This window comes from Corvus moneduloides, chromosome 1 (assembly GCF_009650955.1).
Source record: "Corvus moneduloides isolate bCorMon1 chromosome 1, bCorMon1.pri, whole genome shotgun sequence".
In the NCBI taxonomy this organism is placed as follows: domain Eukaryota; kingdom Metazoa; phylum Chordata; class Aves; order Passeriformes; family Corvidae; genus Corvus; species Corvus moneduloides.
This window is the reverse complement of record NC_045476.1, coordinates 1,408,438-1,434,720: the sequence shown is the minus strand read 5'-3', so window position 1 is coordinate 1,434,720 and position 26,283 is coordinate 1,408,438. Positions and strand designations below refer to the sequence as shown.

At 45.6% G+C, this 26,283-nt stretch overlaps 1 protein-coding gene across 2 annotated transcripts; it reads left to right on the top strand.

Moving 5' to 3' along the window:
- The first annotated feature begins 50 nt into the window (after positions 1-50).
- On the top strand, positions 51-20,508 carry TMIE (transmembrane inner ear). 2 transcript variants are annotated; one of them, XM_032130202.1, is made up of 4 exons: positions 51-758; positions 3,682-3,799; positions 12,323-12,472; positions 16,709-20,508. In XM_032130202.1, exons 1-4 carry the CDS (start codon positions 660-662, stop codon positions 17,062-17,064), a joined length of 723 nt encoding a protein of 240 aa, XP_031986093.1. In that variant the 5' UTR covers positions 51-659; the 3' UTR covers positions 17,065-20,508. The 2 variants fall into 2 exon arrangements, with proteins under 2 accessions (XP_031986093.1, XP_031986178.1); XM_032130287.1 differs by lacking the exon at positions 16,709-20,508 and adding an exon at positions 13,132-13,421.
- Positions 20,509-26,283: the final 5,775 nt, after the last annotated feature.

Below are 26,283 nucleotides of genomic sequence, written 5' to 3'. Positions count from 1 at the left end.
TGGGATTTCGGGAAGGAATTCCAGGCCGGGAGGGTGGGGAGGGGCTGGGCTGGAATTCCCAGAGCAGCTGGAGCTGCCCCTGGATCCCTGGAATATCCAAGGAATAGCGGGAAGCGTCCCTGCCCATGGAATGGGATGAGCTTTAAGGCCAAACAATTTGGGAATTCCCCGATCCCATGAAATCCAGGTGCCATCCCAAACCTCAGGAACGCAGCCCAAAAAATCCACGCCGGCTTAAAAACCGCTTGGAAAAGCCCAGAATTCCAACCCTCCGCCACTCCCGAGGAATCCCAAACTCACCTCGAATCCCGGTTTGTTTGTTTTTTTTTTTTTTCTGTTTTCATGGAAAAAAAGGCGAATCCCCTCCCCAATCCAACAGCTGGGATCACTCAGGAAGCAGCTGGCAACAACAAAAAACCTGGAAAAGCCACGCAGGGATTACAAAGGGAATTCCTTTCCCTCTGGATGAGCAGGAAGCGCTCCCGCTGCTCCCGATCCCCCTTGCCCGGGGCTCTGTCACTGACACCGCCTCATTAATTAATTAATTAACGGCTTCCAGCGGCTGCTCCCGCGCTGCGAGCAGCGACTCTTCGGCCGCGATCCATAAAATCCCGGGATCCGAAGGAGCTGGCACAAGCAAATCCCTGGAGGAGGAGAAGATGGCGTGGGATGCAGCCTGGAATTCTGCTCGCTCCCCGGTGGGATTTTCCTGCCTCATCCTGGCCCGCTCCCGACTTTCCCTGGCGCAGCTGATCGAGGTAAGGAAAATCCCTCGGGAAAAGTGGGAGTTCGGGAATGGCGCTTCTCCCTGCGGGATAAACGGCCGGGAATTTAAGGTGGATCCCAGGAGTTCCCGGGGTTTGGGGTTTTTTTGGGAGGTTTTGGTGCTTTCCCCAAGGGTCTCCATTGGGAATTTGGGAGTTTTCCAAGGGTTGGAATCGCGGCTTTTCCCAGCACTTGCAACAAGCTGAGGATCAGGGGGGGAAAAAAAGGGCCTGGAATGATCCCAAAAATCCTGTTCCCGATGTATATTGCCAAGGGAAACCTTTGGGATGTGTTTTCCTTCTCCTGCCTTCCCTCATTCCCTGGAATCCTGTAAAAACCTGGAATTCGGAGGGAATTCCTCCCCTCTCCGCAATCATCCCTAAGGATGACTCTGCATTCCCACTCCAGCTCCCTATGGAAAAACTGGGAATGACCCGGGATGGAAGAGCAGCTCCTGACCCCCCCCACCCCTGATATCAATTCCAGAGGGGAAAATCCTGCCTGGAAAAATCCCAGCTCCCAAAAACTTTCACTTTTCCCCCTCTGGATCCCATTCCCTGTTGGAGTCGCTGCTCCAGGCTGGAATTTCTGGAGCAGAACTTTGCTGGGATTTCTGGGATTGGGATAAAGCCAGGAATTTTCCCAGGATTTCCAGCCTCTCATCCCTCCCTTTCCCTGATTTCCAGGCCCTGTGGAATTCAGCAGCTCATCCCCAAAAAGCCGGAATTCCCAGCTCACATCCATCCCCACTTCCAGCTCCTTCCCAACCCTCTGCTTATCCCATTCCCATAATCCCTGATTTTCCATCCCATCCTACCTGAGCATTCCATAAATCCCCAGGAATCCTTTCCCAGCTCCCCCAGGGATAATTCCAGGTTTTCCGAGCTCTCCGACCTCTCCCAAGGGGAGAAGTGAGGCAGAACCTCCCCTGACAGCGCCGAATTCCCAAATTATCCATCCCTGAATCCCAGGATGAGCAGGCACAGTCCAGGCAGCTGGAAAATTTTCCATCCGTTTTATTCCGGAGAATTCCCAGGAATCATCCTGGGAACATCAAAGCCACAAAAACCGGGATAAAGCGGGGAGAATTTCGGGATCTGCTTTGTTTATCCCAGGGTTTTTCCTGGAAAAGCAGAGGCTCAGCGAGGAGGGGTTTTTTTTTCCTGGAAATAATTGGATAATGGAGTTATCCTGAATAATTCGATTCCGGCTCAGCCAGGCTGGAGCAAAGGGAGGAGGGGAAAAAAAGCCGGAGAGGGAAATAATTCCGGCAGCGAAAAAATTCCCAAAAAAATTCCCAAAAAAACCCCAAAAATAAGGAAAAATAAAGGAATGAAAGGAAGGAAATATCTGGGAGAAAAGAGGGAAAATCCCTTGAAATCTTGGATTTGGTTGAGGAAAAGCTTGGCTCGCTCCCAGGCCTCTGGAAAAATTCCCGGAGCTGGAAGTGATCCCAAAATTTGGGAAGAGCATCAGAGAATTCCGGGATGGGTTGGTCTGGGAGGGAATTTCGGGATCATGGGATGAGCTGCCACTGGCCCAGGTGGATCCAAGCTGGCCTTGGATAATTCCGGGCATGGAGCAGCCACAGCTTCTCCAGGAATTCCATCCCGGGGCCTCAGGAAATCTGGGAATTTTTCGAAGAATCCCTTTCCCTGTGTTTATACGGCTTTAGATGGGGGGAAATCCCGGGATTTTGTCTCCATCCCTCTCCCAATCCTGCCTCCTCACCCAGCCCATTCCATGGATTTTCCCAGAGAAACGGCTTTTCCCGTTTTCCCTAATCTTTGGGATCCAGCTGATCCCCAAATTCCCGGACCTTCCCCAAAAATTCCGCTTCTAAAACGTCCTTTACGGCCCCCAAATCCGTAATTCCCGGATTTATCCTTCTCCTTGGCACCTCTGGAATTCAATCCCGGCATCCCCATGGAAAACCAACCTCAGGAATCCACTAAAACTCGGGAATTTCCTTTTTTCCCTGGGATTCCAACCTCACGTGAGGATTTGGGGGATTATTGAGGAGGAAAGCCCTTTTTTTCCCTTGGAGATGCCAATTTTTCCCAAAATTCCCTTTTCCTGCTGTTTTTCCCCAAATCACCGTTTCCCACTGGTTTTCCCTCCTTTTTTTCCCAAAATCCCCTTTTCCCGCGTTTTTGCTTCCCCTTTTTCCCAAAATCCCCTTTTCCTTCTGTTTTCCCTCCCTTTTTTCCCCAAAATCCCCTTTTCCCGCGTTTTTCCTTCCCCTTTTTCCCAAAATCTCATTTTCCTGCTGATTTTCCTCCTTTTTTTTTCCAAAATCCCCTTTTCCTGCTGTTTTTCCCAAAATCCCCTTTTCCTTCTGTTTTCCCTCCCTTTTTTCCCAAAATCCCCTTTTCCTGCTATTTTTCCCTCCTTTTTCCCCAAAATCCCCTTTTCCTGCTGATTTTTCCTCCTTTTTTTCCCAAAATCCCCTTTCCTGCTGTTTTTCCCCAAATCCCCTTTTCCTGCTGCTTTTCCCTCCCTTTTTTCCCAAAAACTCCTTTTCCCGCGTTTTTCCTTCCCCCTTTTCCCAAAATCCCCTTTTCCCGCTGGTTTTCCCTCCTTTTTTCCCAAAAACTCATTTTCCTGCTGTTTTTCCTTCCCTTTTTCCCCAAAATCACCTTTTCCCGCTATTTTTCCCTCCCTTTTTTCCCAAAATCCCCTTTTCCTGCTGCTTTCCTCCCTTTTTTCCCCAAAATCCCCTTTTCCTGCTGCTTTCCTCCCTTTTTTCCCCAAAATCACCTTTTCCCGCTATTTTTCCCTCCCTTTTTTCCCAAAATCCCCTTTTCCCGCTGCTTTCCTCCCTTTTTTCCCCAAAATCCCCTTTTCCCGCTGTTTTTCCCTCCCTTTTTTCCCGAAATCCCCTTTTCCCGCTGTTTTTCCCTCCCTTTTCCCCAGGCCACCACGGCGCCTCCCAAGAAAAAGCCGGATCCGGTGACGTCGGAGACCGTGGTCATCTGGGGGCTCCGCCTCTGGCAGGTGGTCGGGATCTTCGCCCTCTTCGTCCTGTCCATCAGTGAGTCCCAGAATTCCCATTCCTCCCCTGGAATTTGCCCCTGGAAAAGTCCCCAGGGCGCTTTTTGGGATCCCGGGAATGAGGGATCCTTGAGGGAAGCACCATGGATTCATCTTGGGATCAGCCGGGGCCATCCCAGAGGAGACATTCCCGCCCCGATCCGTGTGGGAGCCTGGCAGGGAATCCTGGAATGCTTCGGGTGGGAATGGGCATCCAAGACCGTTTCATTCCCATGGGAAGCGCCGTCTTCCGGTAGAAGGAATTTTTTGGGGATTCTACCGCTGGAATGTTTGGGATTCCGAGGTTTTCCACGTGGTTTTAGCAGGGATTTTCAATCCCGGAGTTTTTTTGGGATGGGATCGGGATCTCTCCGGATACGGTCGTTCCCAACTGGAATATTTGGGATTCCAAGGTTTTCCACGTGGTTTTAGCAGGGATTTTCAATCCCGGAGGTTTTTTGGGATGGGATCGGGATCTCTCTGGATACGGTCGTTCCCAACTGGAATATTTGGGATTCCAAGGTTTTCCACATGGTTTTGGCAGGAATTTTCAATCCCGGAGGTTTTTTGGGATGGGATCGGGATCTCTCTGGATACGGTCGTTCCCAACTGGAATATTTGGGATTCCAAGGTTTTCCACATGGTTTTGGCAGGAATTTTCAATCCCGGAGGTTTTTTGGGATGGGATCGGGATCTCTCCGGATACGGTCGTTCCCAACTGGAATATTTGGGATTCCAAGATTCTCCACATGGTTTTAGCAGGAATTTTCAATCCCAGGGTATTTTTGGCTCCAGGCACTGGGATGGGATCGGGATCTCTCCGGATACAGCCATTCCCAACTGGAATTCCATCCGGCTTCATCCCTGTGCAATTCCCTCCCTGGGAAGAGCTCTCCACATTCCCTGTGCCCTGAAATTCCCAAATTTCCCTCAGGACACCCCTTGGAATGGGTTGGAATGGGCATCCAAGACCAGGATATCTGGAAGGAATCCAGGACGCTCCGGGATCACTCCCAAGGAAGGAATTCCCTTGGAAAGGGATTTCAGGTGGGAAATTCCAGTCTGGAGCTGGGACTTCCCTCAGGAATTCTCCTCTAATTCCAGGATATCTGGAAGGAATCCAGGACGCTCCGGGATCACTCCCAAGGAAGGAATTCCCTTGGAAAGGGATTTCAGGTGGAATCTCCAGTCTGGAGCCCAGGAATTACCACACACAGCTGGGAATTCCAACCCGCGGGAATTCCTGGGCTCCAAACTGGAAATTCCCACCTGGAATCCCTTTCCAAGGAAATTCTTTCCTGGGAGTGATCCCAGAACATCCTGGATTCCTTCCAGATATCCTGGAATGAGAGGAGAATTCCTGAGGGAAGATCCCAGCTGAGTGTGGTAATTCCTGGGCTCCAGACTGGAGATTCCCACCTGGAATCCCTTTCCAAGGAAATTCCTTTCCTGGGGGCGATCCCAGATCGTCCTGGATTCCTTCCAGATATCCTGGAATTAGGGAATTCCCGTGGGATGGAATTCCCGGCTGTGTGTGGTAATTCCTGAGGGAAGTCCCAGCTCCAGACTGGAAATTCCCAGCGGGAATCCGGAGTGGGAACGGCACAAACTCCGCCCCCGTGGCTGCTCCTGCTGGAGATGGGATTTGGGAGGAATAAAATCCGTAGGAAAGGAGGGAATTCAAAACTGGAATGGGATCGACAAGGAGGAAATTTAAAAAGACAGAAAGAAAGGGAAAAATAGGAAATTAAAAACGTAAAAATGTAAAACTGTAAAAATAGAAAAATAAAAATGTAAAAATAATTCGAAAATATAAAAATATAAAAATAATTCGAAAATATAAAAATATAAAACTAAAAATGTATAAAAATATAAAAATAAAAATAATTCAAAAATACAAAAATATAAATGTGTAAAAATATAAAAATATAAATATTAAAATAAAAAATATAAAAACATAAAAATGTAAAAACATAAATATAAAAAAATATAAAACATAAAACCGTAAAATTATTAAATTATTAAATTGTTAAATTATTAAATTATTAAATTATTACGTTATTAAAATATTAAAATGTTAAATTATTAAAATATTAAAATATTAAAATATTAAAATATTAAAATATTAAAACATAAAAATGGGATTAAATATAAAAATAGGAAATTAGAAAATAGCAATCAATATGAAATTAGGGAATGAGAAAATAGGAATAAATATAAAAATAGAAAAATACAAAGTTAAAAATATTTTAAAAATCAAATTTAAAAAATGTAAAAATATAACATTAAAAATACAAATTAAAATATAAAAAGTATAAAATTAAAGCTATGAAAGCATAAAAATTAAAAATATAAAAATATAAAATTTAAAAAATAGAATGGAATATAGAAATATAAAATTAAAAAATAAAATTGAAAATGAAAGTAGGAAATCTAAAAATGAAAATAAATAGAAAAATGGAAAAATAGAAAATTAAAAGAGAGAATTAAAGGTAGAAATATAAAATTAACAATAGAATTGGATCTGAAAGTAGGAAATAAAAAAATTGAAATTAATATGGAAACAGAAAATTAAAAATCGAATTAAATATAAAACAGGAAATTAAAAGGTCGAGGTAAATATAAAAAAATTGGAATTGGAACAAAATAGAAAATAAAAAATAGAAAACAGAAAATAGAAGGAAATGGAAAATTTAAACCAAGAATTGAATATAAAAAGTCAAATTTAAAAATAGAATTCAATAGAGAAATGTCAAATAGAAAACAGAAATAAATATAAAAATAAAAAATTTAGAAGTAGAATGAAATGTAAAAATAGGAAATTAAAAATGGCAATGAAGATAAAATTAGGAAATTAAAAATTAAAATGAAATATTAGAATAAGAAATATAAAAATAGGAATAAAAATTAAAGGAGAAAATTCAAACTAGAAATAGATATAAAAATAGGAAATTAAAAATTAAATGTAAACACAGGAAATTCAAAATCGAATGAAATATAAAATAGGAAATGCAAAGGTCGAGGGAAATACAAAAAATAAAATTTAAAATCGGAACAAAATAGAAAAACAGAAAATTGGAAATGGAAATAGATAGAAAAAATAGAAAATTAAAATCTGGAATGCAATGGAAACAGGAAATGAAGAACAGAACTAAAAATAAAAATGTCAAATTTAAAAAGAGAATGAAATATAAAAATATCAAATTGGGAAGAGAAATGACGAGAAAAAGAGGAAATTTAAAAATAGAATTGAGTGTAAGAAAAAGGAAATTTAAAATTCGGCTGAAAGATAAGAATAGGAAATTAGAAATGGAATGAAATAGAAAAATAGAAAATTAAAAATGGAATGAAATAGAAAAATAGAAAATTAAAAATATAATGAAATAGAAAAAGAGAAAATTAAAAATTGAAATAGAAAAAGAGAAAATTAAAAATGGAATGAAATAGAAAAATAGGAAATTAAAAATTGAAATAGAAAAATAGAAAATTAAAAATGGAATGAAATAGAAAAATAGAAAATTTAAAAATATAATGAAATAGAAAAACAGAAAATTAAAAATTGAAATAGAAAAATAGGAAATTAAAAAATAGAATGAAATAGAAAAATAGAAAATTAAAAATTGAAATAGAAAAATAGGAAATTAAAAAATAGAATGAAATAGAAAAATAGGAAATTAAAAAATAAAGCTAGAAATATCACATTGATTAATTAATTAGAATCAAGTATAAAAATAGGAAATTAAAACGAGAACTAAATATTAAAACATGACCTTTAAAACCAGAACGAAGTGTAAAAACTGAAATTAAAAATAGAACGAAAGAAGAAATTAAAAACCGGAACCAAAGGTGAAAATGGGAAATTAAAAAAAGGAATAAATATCAAAATAGGAAATTAAAAAAAGGAATAAATATCAAAATAGGAAATTAAAAAAGGAATAAATATCAAAATAGGAAATTAAAAAAAGGAATAAATATCAAAATAGGAAATTAAAAAAAGGAATAAATATCAAAATAGGAAATTAAAACCCGAACAAATCATAAAAATAGGAAATAAAAGTAGAAATAAATCGCCAAATAAAACAATTAAAAGCGGAATTAAATATTCGAAAATAGAAATAAACATAAAACCAAACCGAAAGCGGAATATAAAAATGAAACTAAATACCTCGATTATGCGTGAAAAATAATTGGTTGGTTAATTAGAAGGAATATTACCGTGTCGATTAATTAATTACATCACGATTCACCAATATTAATTGCTGTTATTAGAAAGGATTCTAACGAATTAATTCTATTTCTAGTCAAATTTGCATAATGATGTGTTTCTGTTGTATAGCATATTTCTGGAAGGACATCATTAATGCTAACGGTAATTAGAAGGCTGTCAAATATTAATTAATAATTAATAATATTGAGATTGATATTGATATTAATATTGGTGTTGATATTGGTATTAATAGTGGTATTGATATTGATATTGGTATTTATATTGATATTATTATTGATGTTGATATTGATATTTATATTAATATTGGTATTGATATTGATATTAATATTGATACTGATATTGATATTAATATTGGTATTGATATTGATATTTATAGTAATATTGATATTGATATCGATATTGATATTTATATTAATATTGGCATCGATATTGATATTTATATTAATATCTGTATTGATATTGATATTAATATTGATATTTATATTAATATTGGTATTGATATTGATATTTATATTAATATTGATACTGATATTGATATTAATATTTATATTGATATTATTTATAGTAATATTGGTATTGATATTGATATTAATATTGATACTGATATTGATATTAATATTGGTATTGGTATTAATATTAATATTGGTATTGATATTTATAATAATATTGGTATTGATATTAATATTAATATTGGTATTGATATTAATATTAATATTGGTATTGATATTGATATTGGTATTGATATTGATATTTATAGTAATATTGGTATTGATATTGATATTGACATTGATATTGATATTGATATTCATCTTGATATTGATATTGATATTGATATTAATATTGGTATTGATATTGATATTGATATTAATGGTATGGATATTGATATTAATATTAGTTAATATTGATATTAGTATTCATCTCGATATTAGTATTAACATTAATTAATGTTAATTAAACAGGTTTCGTTATCACCCACATTAATTCTATTCCTATTATTCGACGTAAGGAAATAAAAACGAATCAAAATTAAATGGATCCAGGGATCCGATCCGGGCGTCCTTCCCATCCCGGCTCCCAGCCCATCCCACGAGATGGCACCATCCCCTAAAAAAGGGTGTTACATCCCAGTTACATCCATGTTTCCCGCTCCCATTCCCAGTTACCACCCAGATTCCATGTTTCCCATTCCCAGTTACCACCCAGATTCCCTCATTCCCCATTCCCAGTATCTCCCCCAGAATTCCTTGTTTCCCATTCCCAGTTATCACCCAGATTCCCTCATTCCCCATTCCCAGTATCTCCCCCAGAATTCCTTGTTTCCCATTCCCAGTTATCACCCAGATTCCCTCATTTCCCACTCCCATTCCCAGTTATCACCCAGATTCCCATATTCCCCATTCCCAGTATCCCCCCCAGAATTCCGTGTTTCCCATTCCCAGTTATCACCCAGATTCTCGTGTTTCCCATTCCCATAACTCCCACAGAATTCCTTGTTTCCCATTCCCATTCCCAGTTATCACCCACATTCCCTCATTTCCCATTCCCAGTATCCCCCCCAGAATTCCATGTTTCCCATTCCCAGTTATCACCCAGATTCCCTCATTCCCCATTCCCAGTATCTCCCCCAGAATTCCGTGTTTCCCATTCCCAGTTACCACCCACATTCCCATATTCCCCATTCCCATTCCCAGTTACCACCCAGATTCCCACGTTTCCCACTCCCATTCCCAGTTATCACCCAGATTCCCTCATTCCCTTCCCAGTATCCACCCCAGAATTCCTTGTTTCCCATTCCCAGTTACCACCCAGATTCCCTCATTCCCCATTCCCATTCCCAGTTATCACCCACATTCCCTCATTCCCCATTCCCAGTATCCCCCCCAGAATTCCATGTTTCCCATTCCCAGTTACCAGCCAGATTCCCTCATTCCCCATTCCCAGTATCTCCCCCAGAATTCCATGTTTCCCATTCCCAGTTATCACCCACATTCCCTCATTTCCCATTCCCAGTATCCCCCCCAGAATTCCATGTTTCCCATTCCCAGTTACCACCCAGATTCCCTCATTCCCCATTCCCAGTATCTCCCCCAGAATTCCATGTTTCCCATTCCCAGTTACATCCTTGTTTCCCATTCCCATTCCCAGTTATCACCCACATTCCCTCATTCCCCACTCCCATTCCCAGTTATCACCCAGATTCCCTCATTCCCCATTCCCAGTATCTCCCCCAGAATTCCCTGTTTCCCATTCCCAGTTACCACCCAGATTCCCTCATTCCCCATTCCCATTCCCAGTTACCACCCAGATTCCCTCATTCCCCATTCCCAGTATCTCCCCCAGAATTCCGTGTTTCCCATTCCCAGTTACCACCCACATTCCCATATTCCCCATTCCCATTCCCAGTTACCACCCAGATTCCCACGTTTCCCACTCCCATTCCCAGTTATCACCCACATTCCCTCATTCCCCATTCCCAGTATCTCCCCCAGAATTCCATGTTTCCCATTCCCAGTTACCACTCACATTCCCTCATTCCCCACTCCCATTCCCAGTTACCACCCACATTCCCTCATTTCCCATTCCCAGTATCTCCCCCAGAATTCCATGTTTCCCATTCCCAGTTACATCCTTGTTTCCCATTCCCATTCCCAGTTATCACCCACATTCCCTCATTCCCCATTCCCAGTATCTCCCCCAGAATTCCGTTTCCCATTCCCAGTTATCACCCAGATTCCCTCATTCCCCATTCCCAGTATCCCCCCCAGAATTCCATGTTTCCCATTCCCAGTTATCACCCAGATTCCCTCATTCCCCATTCCCAGTATCTCCCCCAGAATTCCGTGTTTCCCATTCCCAGTTACCACCCACATTCCCATATTCCCCATTCCCATTCCCAGTTATCACCCAGATTCCCACGTTTCCCACTCCCATTCCCAGTTATCACCCAGATTCCCTCATTCCCCATTCCCAGTATCCACCCCAGAATTCCATGTTTCCCATTCCCAGTTACCACCCAGATTCCCTCATTCCCCATTCCCATTCCCAGTTACCACCCAGATTCCCTCATTCCCCATTCCCAGTATCTCCCCCAGAATTCCATGTTTCCCATTCCCAGTTACCACCCAGATTCCCTCATTTCCCACTCCCATTCCCAGTTTCCACCCAGATTCCCATATTCCCCATTCCCAGTATCCCCCCCAGAATTCCGTGTTTCCCATTCCCAGTTATCACACAGATTCTCGTGTTTCCCATTCCCATAACTCCCACAGAATTCCTTGTTTCCCATTCCCATTCCCAGTTATCACCCAGATTCCCTCATTCCCCATTCCCAGTATCCACCCCAGAATTCCATGTTTCCCATTCCCAGTTACCACCCAGATTCCCTCATTCCCCATTCCCATTCCCAGTTATCACCCAGATTCCCTCATTTCCCATTCCCAGTATCCCCCCAGAATTCCATGTTTCCCATTCCCAGTTACCACCCAGATTCCCTCATTCCCCATTCCCATTCCCAGTTATCACCCAGATTCCCTCATTCCCCATTCCCAGTATCCACCCCAGAATTCCTTGTTTCCCATTCCCAGTTACCACCCAGATTCCCTCATTCCCCATTCCCATTCCCAGTTATCACCCAGATTCCCTCATTTCCCATTCCCAGTATCCCCCCCAGAATTCCATGTTTCCCATTCCCAGCTATCACCCACATTCCCTCATTTCCCATTCCCAGTATCCCCCCCAGAATTCCATGTTTCCCATTCCCAGTTATCACCCAGATTCCCTCATTCCCCATTCCCAGTATCTCCCCCAGAATTCCGTGTTTCCCATTCCCAGTTACCACCCACATTCCCATATTCCCCATTCCCATTCCCAGTTACCACCCAGATTCCCACGTTTCCCACTCCCATTCCCAGTTATCACCCACATTCCCTCATTCCCCATTCCCAGTATCTCCCCCAGAATTCCATGTTTCCCATTCCCAGTTATCACCCAGATTCCTTCATTCCCCATTCCCATTCCCAGTTATCACCCAGATTCCCTCATTCCCCATTCCCAGTATCCCCCCCAGAATTCCATGTTTCCCATTCCCAGCTATCACCCACATTCCCTCATTTCCCATTCCCAGTATCCCCCCCAGAATTCCATGTTTCCCATTCCCAGCTATCACCCAGATTCCCTCATTTCCCATTCCCAGTATCCTCCCCAGAATTCCATGTTTCCCATTCCCAGTTACCACCCAGATTCCCTCATTCCCCATTCCCAGTATCCCCCCCAGAATTCCATGTTTCCCATTCCCAGTTATCACCCTCTGCTGCATCTTCAAGTGCCGCATTCCGCGCACCCGGAAGGAGATCGAGGCTCGCTACGCCCAGCGCCAGGCGGCCAAAAACTACGCTGACAAACTGGACACGGTGCCGCCCCTCAACGAGCTCACCGACATTCCTGGAGGTAATTCCCACTTTTTTTTTTTTTGGGAATGTGCCAGCGCAAAGTTCCTCCCGTGGTGCCACCGCCGAGATCAGCCCTCCCAGTGAGGAATGCGGGCAGCGCACGAGGATATTGGGATAAGATCCTTCGGATAAGAGGGAAATTTTCTGTTGGTTTGAGTCGGAGTCGTTCCTTCGTTCCCAAATTCAGGTTGGAAAAGCCCCTCAAATTCATCAAATCCTATTTCCAGCCAAATCCCACTAAAAAATGCTGGGAAACTCCACATCTCCTGGGGTTTGAAGCCTTCCGGGGAGGGCGATTCCAGCACCTCCCTGGGATCCCTGGATTCCCGATCCTTAATCACTCTTCCAATTCGGAATCCTTTTTTTCCCTGACATCCAATCTGAACCTTTCCTGGGAAAACTTGAGGCCATATCCCATATTCCCATCCATTTCCGACCTTCAGCCTCCTGTCAGGGAGTTGGAGAGAGAAAATTCCATCTTTCGAATTCCCAGAGGGAATTAAGATTCATTTAAGGGCCAGCCCTTGGGTTGGGGGATAGCAAGGACGCAAAGAGGAGTGGTTGGAATTCCACATTCCCGCTTTTTCCCGCTGGGATGGCCAGGAGGGTTTCTATCCGGCTCTCCGCTGCTCTCACTCTCCTTTCCTGATTCCGTAGGCTCTCCCGAAAATCTCCTCACTCTCTCTGGCCATGTCCAGTCCAGAGCTCTCCACTCCCTGCCTGTCCTGAAGGAAGAGGATGAGATGGTTCTCCAAGGAAATTAGGGATTGATTCCCGGCTGCCTGTGGCTTCTCTTTCCCAAGGGGATCCATCGACCCTTGGATTTTCTGCTTCTCCATCCCTGGATTTTTCTCCTGTTTCCTCAACACCTTTTTATGGCTTTTTTTTTCCCCCCTCTTTCCTGTGTCTCTCCAAGCTGTAATTCCATAAAAACGGTGTTTCCTTAATTCGGGATGTGCTGCTTCAATCCATGGGGGAAGAGGCAGATCCCAACGTTGTAGGAATTTAGGAATTCCTTGGAGAAATGTCGTCCTACACCAGGCAAAGGCAGAATTAGGAACTGAACAACGGGAATCAGCACAAATCCCGGGATTTCGGGGGTGTCCTGATACCTGGCCCTAAACCGGGGATTCCCAGGCCTCCCTCTGGAGCTGAACCCAAATTCCAGGAATGAATCCTTGTCCTTCCACTTCATCCCTGTCCTTCCACTTCATCCTAATCCTTACATCCTTCACATCCAACTACTTTAAATTCCAAGGTCATCCAAAGGTTTGGAGAATCCAGTCCCACCTCTCGGAGCAATCCCACGTGGAAAACGCCCACATTCCGGCAGGAAATCCAAGGATTCTTTGATGTGCTTCCCAAAAAACCCCAAATTCTGACTCCTAAGGATCAGTCGATCCCAGAGGATTTGAAGGATCACAGCTGTGGATAACAGAATTCCCAATCCATTCATTTGCTGTTGGATCCTCATCCCTCTGGAAAACCAAGAAATTAAGGATAAGAATATCCCGAAAAGACAGAAAGGGAATTCGGTTTCACCCCGGAATAAATTTGGATCTCCTGGAAAAATCCTTTCCATCCCACACATATCCATGGGCTCCATCCAAAGGTGGGATATTGGTGCGGATTTAATCATCCCATTGGAAATCAGGGATGAATTTCCGCAATTTATCCCTAAGAAATGCGTTTCTTTGGAAGCACTTTCACCCCGAGGAATATCCCGACTTCCTTTTGTCCAGTTAAATTTGGATCACCCACGGAGAATTCCGGAATTCTGCTGCTGCTCTTTGGTGGTGGCTCAGGAAAAGCTGTTCCTGGGAATTCCCGACCCTCTGGGATTTGGAAAATCCCCAAATCTGCCCAAATTTCCTGGAAGGAATCGATACTGGGATGGGAATCATCTCTTCCCAAGCCTGTTTTCCATATTTATGGATACGAATGTGGCAGCACGGATTTTCCAGACTTTATCCCTTTATCCACGGCGGGAAACAAAAAGATTCCGGTTTTTTCCATGGGAGGGGAGGTGCTGAAGTGGAAAAGGTAAATTGGGCCTTAAAAATTCCTGGGAATCTCCACACTGGGAATTCCAAAGGATTCGCTCAGCTGAGGGCACCTGGAGCTGACAAAGCCTTGTGTGACAGAATTCCCAGGTTTTCCCTCTGGAGATGCCTCCAGATCCCAAAAAATCTTCCCAGTGTGATTGAGGCATTCCAAAGGGAATTGTGGAAACCTTTGGGATCCATCTCCGTGCTGGAATTTTTGTCTGGAGTCCTGGAAAGCTCCATGTGACCAAAATTCCTGGGTTTTCCCTCTGGAGATCCATCCCAATCCCAAAAAATCTTCCCAGTGCGATTTAGGCATTCCAAAGGGAATTGTGGAAACCTTTGGGATCCACCTCCGTGCTGGAATTTTTGTTGGTACACCTGGAAAGTTTCAATGTGACCAGAATTCCTGGATTTTCCCTCTGGAGATCCATCCCAATCCCAAAAAATCTTCCCAGTGTGATTGAGGCATTCCAAAGGGAATTGTGGAAACCTTTGGGATCCATCTCCGTGCTAGAATTTTTGTCTGGAGTCCTGGAGTTGACAGAAGCTCAGTGGGAACAAATTCCTGGATTTTCCCTCTGGAGATGCCTCCAGATCCCAAAAAACCGTCCCAGTGCGATTTAGGCATTCCAAAGGGAATTGTGGAAACCTTTGGGATCCACCTCCGTGCTGGAATTTTTGTCTGGATACCTGGAGCTGACAAAATCACGGCTCATGGACTTATTCCAATGTTGGAATGCTCCCAGTTCTTGGCATTATTTTTCCCAGTTTCACCTTGGCTTTGAGGGAATATTTCCATTCCTAAAAGCTCTCCATGGAATTCTTGGAATGTCACAAGGGACAAATCCCCCTGGGAATAAATAAAGGGATTTTAGGGCTCGGGGATTCAAATGGGATTTAAAGACGGATCCCTTCCTGCTCCGTTCCCAGTTTGTGGGAGAAGGAAAAGTGGGATTTGGCTGGAGATGTCCTGGCTGGATCCAGGGCCTTGGAGATCTCCAAGCATTCCACACTGAGGCTGCTCCAGCTGATTTTTTGGGAATTCACCTGCTTCCCGCCATATTTTTCCAGGGAGCATCAAAGGGGTGGGTTGGGGTTTTTTAACTCTTCCCTCTTTTTTTTTTTTTGTTTTTTGGAATGGGATGTCAAGGATTCCCCCGGGATTCTAAGGAATGCTCGGTCTCGTTCTATTCCCGTTTTTAGGGAGAAATAAAAGGCCGTTCCCAAAGAAAAAGGATGGAATTTTATTGGAATGTCCACACCGAAGGCATCTTTTAGGGAAATGTAAAAAATTCGAGTTTCATGGAACTGTGGGGTCATGGAATGGGTTGGGATGGAAGGATCTGAAGGATCATCCCATTCCATGGGCAGGGATCTCCCGCTATCCCAGGCCTTGGGCACTCCCAGGGATCCAGGGGTGGCCCCAGCTGCTCTGGCAATTCCAGCCCAGCCGGGAATTCCTTCCCAAGATCCCATCCATCCCTACTCCCCTTCGGTTTAAATCCATTCCCTGTTTTCCTGGCACTCCAGGCCTTTGCCCAAATCCCTCTCCCTTTCCAGAGAAGGCAAAAAGATGGAAAACTTCCCCCTTTTCCCCTGGATTCTGGAAATCTTTCTCCTCTGCTGCTCTGGAGCAAAGGGAAAACTTTCCATGAGCGGCACATGGAATGGGATCCGTGTGGGAGTGTCCAGTTCTGCTCGGGATGAGAGTTCAGGGCATCGATCCCTGATTTCGGGAGCACTCGGGAGAAACGGAACCGCTTCCGGTGGGAGAGAAATCGGGAAAACGAGGAAAAGTTTTGTGCTGCGGAATTTCCTTCTCAATTAATGGATCGGGAGGGAATTTAGGGATCATCCCATTCCATGGCAGGGGGAAATTCCATATCCTGGGGTGCTCCAAGCCCCAGTGTCCAACCTGGCCTTGGGCACTGCCAGGGATCCAGGGGAATCCACAGTTTCTTTGGGAATCGGTGCCAGGGCTTTCCCACCTTTCGAATAAAGATTATCCCAAAACCCTCTCCAAAAAAAAACCCTTCCTTGGGATGGGAAAATCTCCAGTAGGAACATTTCCCCTTCGTCCCAGCTTTCCAGCAGGGAGCAGGAATTCTGACAATTCCTGGGTAATTTCAATCCACATTAATCCCTTTTCCCGGTTTTTTTTTTTGGTTTTCCATCCTTGGAAACAGCTCAGGTTGCGGAAGAGAAAAAAGAGGAAGAAGTTCCCACGGTATCCGGAAAAGTGGACAAAGCTCAGGGAAAGAAGGATGGATCCAAAGATTCCAAGAAGAAGGATGGGGAGAAGGAGCAGAAGGAAGGGAAGGAGGGAGCCAAAAAAAAAGATGGAGAAAAGGCGGAAAAAGGAGAAAAAGGAGGGAAAGAGGGAAAAGGAGGAAAAGGAGAAAAAGGGGAAAAGGGAAAGGACACAAGCGACAAGAAACAAGGGAAAAAGGGGGGAAAAGAAGGAGAAGCTGGAAAATCTGGAGGCGCCAAAACCAATGGAAAAGCTGCTGGGAATTCCAAAGCTCCGGCGAAAAAGAAGTGACCGCCCGAAAGGACAGCACTGGAATATTTTTTGGGAATGCTCCGGCAAATCGCTGTGGGAGGAGCACTTGGAGCAGGATGTGCTTTTCCAAATATTCCATGGAATGCTGCTGGACGCATGGATTTCTTCCCATTGGGAGATGGAGCCCCTGGGATTCGGCTCTCCAAAGGAAAAGCGGGATATTCGGTCGGATAAGGAATGAATATCCGGTGGGAATGGGATAGAACCGAACGGGAAGCTGGAGTGGGAATGGGGACTTTGGATAAATGTGGGAATGCACAGGGATGAGGATCCAAAGTAACAGGAGAACGGGATTCATCCCAAATTTCTTCTTCCTGAGGACCTGGAGAAGTTGGATAAAGATTCCCTGGCACTCAGCACTGTCTCTTTGGGAATTTTCGGGATTATAAGGATTAGAGGGATTTTAGGGATTATATAAATCCTGGGAAAATCCCAATGGATGGAGTTCTCCAAGGCCTGGCTCCTGTGGATTCCAAGAGATTGGAGTTTTCCCTCCTTCTCTGGTGCCTCTTTCCCTGGATTGCTGCAGGAAATTCCGTCTTTTCCGGGAGATTTATCCACATTTTCCCTATTTTTTGCTGAGGAAAGCCAGGTCTGAGAGGCGGAATTCCGCTCCGCTTCCATGGGGCTGTTATTCCCTCACTTCCCGGGAATTCCTGACGAGTGGTTTTATCGGGAGCAGCGTTTTTCCGGGTGTTTTGGAAATATTCCAGCAATTTATTCCTTAACATTTCCAGCCGGGGGAGATTTAACTCCAAAGCTTTTTGGGGATAGCGTGAAAAATCTTGGGATAATTAAAACTCGGGATATCCATCGGTATGGAATTGTCTGCTCCATAGGGGGAATTCCCTCCAATCCTATATCCCCAGGAATGGGATTTATTTGGGATTGAATGGATTTTATTCCGACTGGTTTTCCTGCTGTTTTTCCAACCCAGATTTATCACTGCCAAGACATTTCCCGTTTTTCCCACTTTTCCCACTTTTCCTTCTCCCAGTTTTCCTTTCCCTTCTCTCCCACCCAAATTATCCTGGTGGGAAATGAGCCTGGAAAAACGAAGGGAATTTTCTGTCCGAATGACATCACTCAGCTCCAAAAAGTCCTAAAATTCCAGAGCTCCCGAAAAGGTGGAAAACTTAAGGAGAGAGGTTGGGAATGATGTCCAGCACCACGGGAATGTTTGGGAAGAGCACGATCCAGGGAAATCAGGGCTGGGAATTCTGCCCTTGGACACAGAGGAGCCCTAAATCTCCATCCTTGGAACGGCACCGATGGATAAGTGGGAATACGGACCCAGACATCGGATTCATTTGGAATTTCAATCCCAATCCCCATTTTTCCAGGCCCTGTTTAATCAGGAATCACAACAATAAAGGATTTTGCCGTTGGATTCGGGCCTTGCTCCCTGGGATCTGCCGGATCCATGGGAATTTTGGGAAGAGATATTTATGCCCTAAAAAACTCCAGGATGGAATCCAGCTGGGATTTGGGCAGGAAAACTGGGATTGCCTGTCCTGCAGCTGGAATCCTGATGGAGAGCCATCAATCCCGCTGGAAATTTGGGATGTGGGCTCCGTTCGGAGAGGGAAGAGGAGCAGATTCATTCCCGATCCAAAGGTTTCCAGGAGGAAAATCCGCTCCTTTTCTTTGCCCTGAAATTCCAACCTCCATCCCTATCCCATTAAAAACAATCCCAATCCCAAACAAAATATCCATAGGGATTGGGACAGCCTTTGGAATGCACCTCAATCCCTTTTTTCCAAGCAAACATTCCAAATCCTACGGATCAGATCCCGGGGATTTATGGGAATGTTTTCCTGATTAAGAAAAAAAAAAAAAAAGGGATATTCCATAAAAAAGAAATCCATTTATCCTTTGGGAATAAAGCGTGGATCAGGTTGGGTTTGGAATTATCAGGGTGGGGGTGGAAAGCCGGGAATGCATCCCTTGGATTCCAGAATGCATCCCTGGGATCTGGGAATACAATCCTGGGATCTGGGAATGCATCCCTGGGATCTGGGAATCCAGTCCTGGAGATTCCAGGGAACATCCTGCCCCAAAAATTTATCCCAATTCCTGAAGTGGGAACAGAGGGAATAATTCCCAGCCCCAATCCAGTGTTTTCCCTGTTCCAGTGGGATCTGGAAGTCAGGAAGTGTCAGAAAGGTGGAAAATTCCATCCCGGAGCAATTCCAGCACTTCCAGAGCTGCTTTTCCACCAGCAGATGGAGAAATTGCCTTGGGAAATCCACAGCTGGAGCATGGCAGAAGGAATTTTTCATGGAGAATCGGATTTATTTCCACGGATTTAGGTGGAAGTGGAATTCCAGAGGCCAAAAGCAGGATTTGATTCCCAGATCTCCCGGGAATAATGACAGGATCTCCCATTTCCTTGGATTGAAGTGATGCTGTTCCCTGGAGAGGTGGGAGGAGGAAAAACCACCAGGACCAGGAATAAATTCCGGGATCTCCGCATATTCCATAAATTCCCACTAGAGGGGGTCTTTTCTGGGATATGAGATCCAGTTTGACGGAATTTGGGCTGGGAATTAAGGCTGGATTTGGGAAATCTTCCAGCTAAAGCTGTTCCCGGTATTGGTTTGTCCAGATCTTCTCCCGGGATTGTTTTTCCATGGAGAATAGAAGGAAATTTGGGATTAATTCATCACTGATGGAAGAGATTCCGAAAGATCCTTTCTTTTTTTTTTTTTTTTTTTGGAGAAATCAGCCTAAAAAGTTGATCCCAAGGGATTTCCAGGAATCTGGAAGAGCAGAGGAGGTGGAAAACTGGAGATTGGAATTCCATCCCCGCTTTCTTTGGGAAAGGATCCCGTGCAAAAGTTGCCTGTGGAATTTTCCTCATGGATTTTTAGGATTCGGGAAAAGCCGGGAAGAACTCACCAGGAGACACCAAGGTGCATCCATGGCTGGGAAATCCCAGGATATCTCCAAAGGGTCAAACCCTCTGGAGGAATTGCAGCTGCTCCAGAGGCTCTCAAGGAAAAACCTGGAATTTTTTCCCCTCTCTTCCTTCCAAGTGGTGTTCCGCTTGGGATTTCATAACACGGATCCAAAGGTTGGAAAAGTTTTGGCTCTCATTTTGGAGACAGAGCCAAGAAAAATTGGGATCAGCTACTTAAATCCATGGAAAACCAACCCTGGGATCTGGGAGATTCCCGCTTCCTCCAGGGGAGTGGAATTCTGGGAAGCAGAGCTGTTAAAACCTTGGGATTTTCCCTTTTCCAGCGGCCAAAAAAATGAAAGGATAAACTTCCCAACGTTTTCCTGGATTGGAGATGGAGCTTCTGATCCGTAGGTCAGGCTGGGATTTCTATTCCTGACGTTTTCCAGAGGTTGGGATTTGCAGCCTTAAAAAAGGGGGAATTTTGGCAAATAAAAAGCTGGAAAATTCGCCTTTCCCGATTTTTTTCCTTCTTTTTTTGGGGAGGGCGATGGGGATGGAGGGAGGGGGTGGTGCCTTCTGCAGAAAGCCTGGAAATCCTCCTGGAGAGGAATTCCAAGAATCCCTGAGGTGCCTTAGAGATGCCTGGGACAATAACAGGGAGATAAGGGGAGCTCTCCATGATCCCGGATTTCTCCTGGCGTTTCTCCTGGCATTTTCCATGGTATTTTCCATGGCATTTTCCATGGCCTTCCCCTCCTTTCCAGGATTTTATGATCCTAAACTTTTCCGACTGGCCAAAATCCAGCTTTTCCTGCAGATCAGGAAGTGTCTGCCAAGGGGACAAAGCCACTCTGCGGAATGTCACAAGCCAGGCGAGAGCCGCATTCCCTTCCAAGGGTTCTCCAGGGATTTGATCCCAAATAATAGCGGGAAGACCTCCCCGAATGTCCTGATCTTCTCGTCCCATAAAACTGCCTGTCAGGCAGCCGGGATATTCCCGGGAGGTCACGGACACAATGGGAATTCTCGGATTTAAAGCCCAATAAAAATTCAGATTCGCATTCCGAATGCGCCGGGGAGGAAACCGGGAGGTGCCGGAGGAGCTCGGGAAGGGAATAAGGAAAACGAGGCGGGAAAAATTGGGAAGCTGCTTTTTATGGAATGGTTTGGGATGGGAAGGAACTTAAGGATCATCCCATTCCAGGGGCAGGGATGCCTCCCACGATCCCAAGTGGATCCAAGTCCATCCAGCCTGGCCTTGGGCACTGCCAGGGATCCAGGGGCAGCCCCAGCTGCTCTGGCAATTCCAGCCCAGCCCCTGCCCACCCTCCCAGCCAGCAATTCCCAATTCCCAATCTCCCATCCATCCCTGCCCTCTGGCACTGGGAAGCCATTCCCTGTGTCCTGTCCCTCCAGGCCTTGTCCCCAGTCCCTCTCCAGCTCTCCTGGAGCCCCTTTGGGCCCTGCCAGGGGCTCGGAGCTCTCCCTGTGTCCTTCCCTTCTCCAGGGGAACATTCCCAGCTCTCCCAGCCTGTCGATATTCCCAACATTCCCAGCTGGATCAGCCATTTATCCAAAACAACCCTTTGGGAAACGGGAACTTGTCAGGAGCAGGTGTTGAACTCTTTGTTCGAAGCCCGAGATTGCAGCTCTGCTTTTCCTGATCCCACTGCGGAGAAACAGCTGGATAAGGAAGCCGAGGTAGAGCTGAGCGGGCGAACGGAAACATTCCCAAATCCGATGGAAAATTCTTCCTGGGATTGCTATTCCTGATGATCTGTGTTTCCCAGGAAAGAGTTTTCCCAGCAGTTATGGGCAGGAATTACGGAATTCTGGACCTGCTTGGGTTGGAAGGACCTTAAAGCTCATCCAGTTCCAACCCCGTGCCATGGCCAGGGATGTTTTCCACCAATCCCGGATGCTCAGAAAACCGGGATGCACCTCCCTGGAATCTCTCCTTCTCCAGCTCATCCCAGATTTTCCCAGCTCTTCCGAAGGAGAAAATAAAAAGGGGGAAAGTGCCTTAAACCCTTCCATTAAAACCCCAAACCCACAACCCATTCCCCCCCACCTTCCTTCATCTCCCATCCCAAAAAATTCCCGTTCCAGCCAGGCCGGGATTTGTACCCTCCCCAGCAGTTCCATCCCTGCCCCATCCCGCAGAAAAAGCCGGGAATGACAGGATTCCTCTTTATTCCCATACACACGGGGCATTGATCCCAGGCTCTGTTTTATGGGATGAGGAGGGGGGAAAATGGGATGGGAACAGGATGGGGGAGACCAGGAGGGAATTCCATTTATAAAGTCAAGCCCTGTTTGGGTGGAAATCAAAATTCCTGGGTTTTTTTTTTTTCCCCTGTCTATTAAACTCCCTGTCCTTTTACAGGAAGTCTTAATAAATTCCCATGGGATCTTTCAAATGGAATTCTCCAAAACCATAATTCCCCCATGGAAGCGTCGGCCTCGGGATCCACCACAGCAGGAGAGCCCGGAGCCAGGGAATGTTTGGAAGCCCGTAAAAATCTCCTCGTTAAGTTGGAATTCTCAATGCTTTGCCTATGGAGAAAGCGCTCCAGGAGCTATTCCCGATCTCCAGAGCAGAGGGAAAAGATGGATCCCCGAGCCTGGGATGGAGGGAGAGCAGCCCTTGGAATGAGGGAGAGAAAGCAGCAAGGAAAGACCCTCACAGACCTTCTGCTCCAGGGATTTCTGTCTCCAAGGATCCCTCCTTTTTCCTGGAGCTCCTTTGGTCCCCACAGAGAGTTTTCCATGTGTGAGCGGGGGGGAAGAGGCCTTGGAATGCTGGAATTGGGTCAGGAAGGGACGGTTCCGGTGGGATTCTGATCTGGGATACAGCAAGGCGGGAACAAACATGGGAAGGCTGGGAAGGGATGAACCCAGAAAGAGGAAGAGTCTGGGGAATGAACAAGGGAAAATCCAGAGGGATGGGAATGGGAATGGGGAGAGGGAGAGGGAGAGGAATGGGAATAGGGATAGGGATGGGAATAGGGATGGGAATGGGAAAGGGGAGAGGGAGAGGAATGGGAATAGGGATAGGGATGGGAATAGGGATGGGAATAGGGATGGGATGGGATGGGATGGGAATGGGAATGGGAATGGGGAGAGGGAGAGGGAGAGGGATAGGAATGGGAATAGGGATAGGGATAAGGATAGGGATAGGGATAGGATTCAGGATAAGGATAGGGATAGGGATAGGGATAGGATTAGGATTGGGACTAGGGATAGAGATAGGGATAAGGATAGGGATAGGGATAGGGATAGGCTGTCCAAAAGCCTCCAAAATCCCGTATCCCTTCAGGATTATCCCTTTTCTTATCCCTTCAGCCTGGAGAACAAAGGGAAACCTCGGAGCCCCTGGCAGGGCCTGAAGGGGCTCCAGGAGAGCTGCAGAGGGACTGGGGACAAGGCCTGGAGGGACAGGAGCCAGGGAATGGCTTCCCAGTGCCAGAGGGCAGGGATGGATGGGAGACTGGGAATTGGGAATTGCTGGCTGGGAGGGTGGGGAGGGGCTGGGCTGGAATTGCCAGAGCAGCTGGGGCTGCCCCTGGATCCCTGGCAGTGCCCAAGGCCAGGCTGGAGCAGCCTGGGATAGTGGGAGGTGGGAATGGGATGAGCTTTAAGCCCCTTCCATCCCAAACCATTCCAGGATTCTGGGATTCAGCCCCTGAGCAGAAGCTTTTCCTAATCCTCCATCCCAATCCAAGCTGATTTTTTTCCTCCGAGTTTTTCCTCCGGGTCGCTCCGTTCCTTTCCCGTCATTAATTATTAACCCATCATTAAACATGAATCCATTCTTAATCCCCAGCTGCTCTGGGAATTCCATTCCAGCCCCTCCCCACCCTCCCAGCCAGGAATTCCTTCCCAAGATCCCATCCATCCCTGTTCTCCTTCAGCTTAAATCCAATCCTTTCCAGGGAGTCTGGAACCATGAATGCCCTAACTCTGGAATTCTCTGATTTTCTTACATTTCCCAGCCTGGAGGAATTTTTGGGAAGCCAAAACCTCCCAGACCACGGATCCCCTTTGCATGGTTTAATATCCCGAAATATTTCAGGCATAAAATTCCTCTTTTTTTTTCGCCTTGTGTCCCGATCCCAAGCAACAGAAGGAAGTTCACACTTCCCACTGTTTCCATCCACATGGAAAACTCTCCCTCCTTTCCCCGGGATCAGTTGTTCCAAGTTTGGGATCAGCTTCACCTGGGGTTGGTGGCACCCACAGGACTCATTCCATGATTCCTCTCCATCATTTATTAAAGGACAAGGAAAATTCCCGTCCTTCCCAAGCCCGTTATTCCACAGGCCCAACCTTTCCCTTCTTTCTCCTTCCAAAGAGGCTTTCCCAGCAAAAGGATTGAGAGGAAAACTGGGATTTGCAGCTATGGAAAAGGTTTGACTGAACAATGATGCTCCAGGGTGGCTCTTCCTTCCCAAAACCTCAAAAGGAGAGTTGGGAAATACGGATTCCCACTTCCAGGGACGCGGAAGGCTTTAAAAATCTGGGAAAAGGGGATTGTAGCGGGATAATTCCATGATTTCCCATTAGAGGGCATCTCTGCCCTTCCTGCGGAGCATCCCGAGGCTGGAGCCCAGGTTCCTCAAACCCTCAGTCCCCTCCTGCTCCTCTGACAACCTTCTGGAAAAGATGGAATTTTTTCCCTGCCTCACTTTCCCTCGGAGCAGGGAATGTCCTGGGCAAGGGGTTTTTTTGGGAAAACCAGACATTTCAGGGGTTCTGTTGGATTTTTAACCCTTCCTGGGTCTTTTATGATCCGTTATCCAAACCACAGCGGGGATTCAGTTCAGCAGGAGCTCCTCAAAGCTCGGGAAGCCCATCCCAAGGAAAAGAGGGATTGCATCCATCCTTGTCCCAAAAAAACATGACTCAAGTTGTTGCTGTTGGTTTGGCTCCAGTTTGGGAGTTTTGGGAATTTTTTGTTGTTTCTTTTTTATTCCTCGGGTGTTTTGTCGCCCAGGAATTCGGATCATTCCCAATGGAATTTTTTCTTTTCCCAGCCTCCTATCTCCCCTCCCATTGTTGGGAATTCTCACTCACACTGGGTTTGGGCAGAGGTTGCAGCCCCCACTTGGGAAGGGACCAAGACACTGAGAATTCCCAATAAAACCAATTTTCCTCCAGGACTGATCCCATTCCCACCCTCACAATCCCACAGCTGGATCAAACCTTTGTTTCCCTCAGAAATTCCCATTCCTGCTGACAGAAATTCAGGAAAATGAGAGCTGGGATTTTGCTGGTGGAGACATTCAGTGGAAGAATTGGAAATGCTGGAAATATTGACAGGCTAGGAGAGCTGGGAATGTTCCCCTGGAAAAGGGAAGGATCCAGGGAAGACTTAGAGCTGGAGAGGGACTTGGGATTGGAGGGACAGGAGCCAGGGAATGGCTTCCCAGTGCCAGAGGGCAGGGCTGGGTGGGAGATTGGGAATTGGGAATTGCTGGCTGGGAGGATGGGGAGGGGCTGGGCTGGAATTGCCAGAGCAGCTGGGGCTGCCCCTGGATCCCTGGCAGTGTCCAGGGGTTTGGAGAAACTTGGGATAATGGGAGGTGGGAATGGGATGAACCTTAAGATCCCTTCCAATCCAAATTCTGGAATTCCAGAATTGTGCACTTGTTTTACAGAGAGGGCACAAAACGAATTCCGACGGAGTCAAAGAGTGCTGGGACACGGAGTCTTCCCAAGAAACTCCGAGGAAAACCACTTGGATCTCCCTCAAAATGGATCTCCAGCTCCTGCTGGATTCATCCCACTGGCAGACTTTTTGAAAGGCTTCCCTTTCCCGGAGCCACAGACATGGAATATCAGGGCAAGGAAAAGCAGAGGGATTCCAAGGAAACAGCTCTGGCTCCCAGCAAGGAAAGTGGGAAGAGTGAAAGGATCATCCCAGATGACAAAGTTGAACTTCCCAACTTTCTGGGATGAGTCTGGAGCGGGGAAACGCAAGGAATGTTCATTCTCCTGCCCCCTGGAGGCTTTAAAGCTCCTGGAGGGCATTTTGCTCTTCCCAATCCCATGGAAGTGGAAAACTGTGGCTGCTCCTGGTGGCTGGGAAGCTGCAGGAACACCGGGAGGTTTTCCTTAAAATCCCTGGGTTCACTCCAAGCTCGGTCAAATTATTCATAGGAATTTTTTTTGTGGCTTTTCCTGCCTTTTGGCAGGAATCATATCCCGAACTAAACGTTGGGAATCACCTCCACCAAATCCCATCCTGCCAGGAGCACAGGAGGTGGGAGATTGGATTTCCCTTGGAAAAG

Bases quoted from the DNA above. Each gene is read 5' to 3' on its own strand.
- TMIE (XM_032130202.1), top strand. From the start codon at position 660: ATGGCGTGGGATGCAGCCTGGAATTCTGCTCGCTCCCCGGTGGGATTT. The intron at 759-3,681 runs GTAAGGAAAATC...CCTTTTCCCCAG, and splicing joins CCCTGGCGCAGCTGATCGAG to GCCACCACGGCGCCTCCCAA. The intron at 3,800-12,322 runs GTGAGTCCCAGA...TCCCATTCCCAG, and splicing joins CCTCTTCGTCCTGTCCATCA to TTATCACCCTCTGCTGCATC.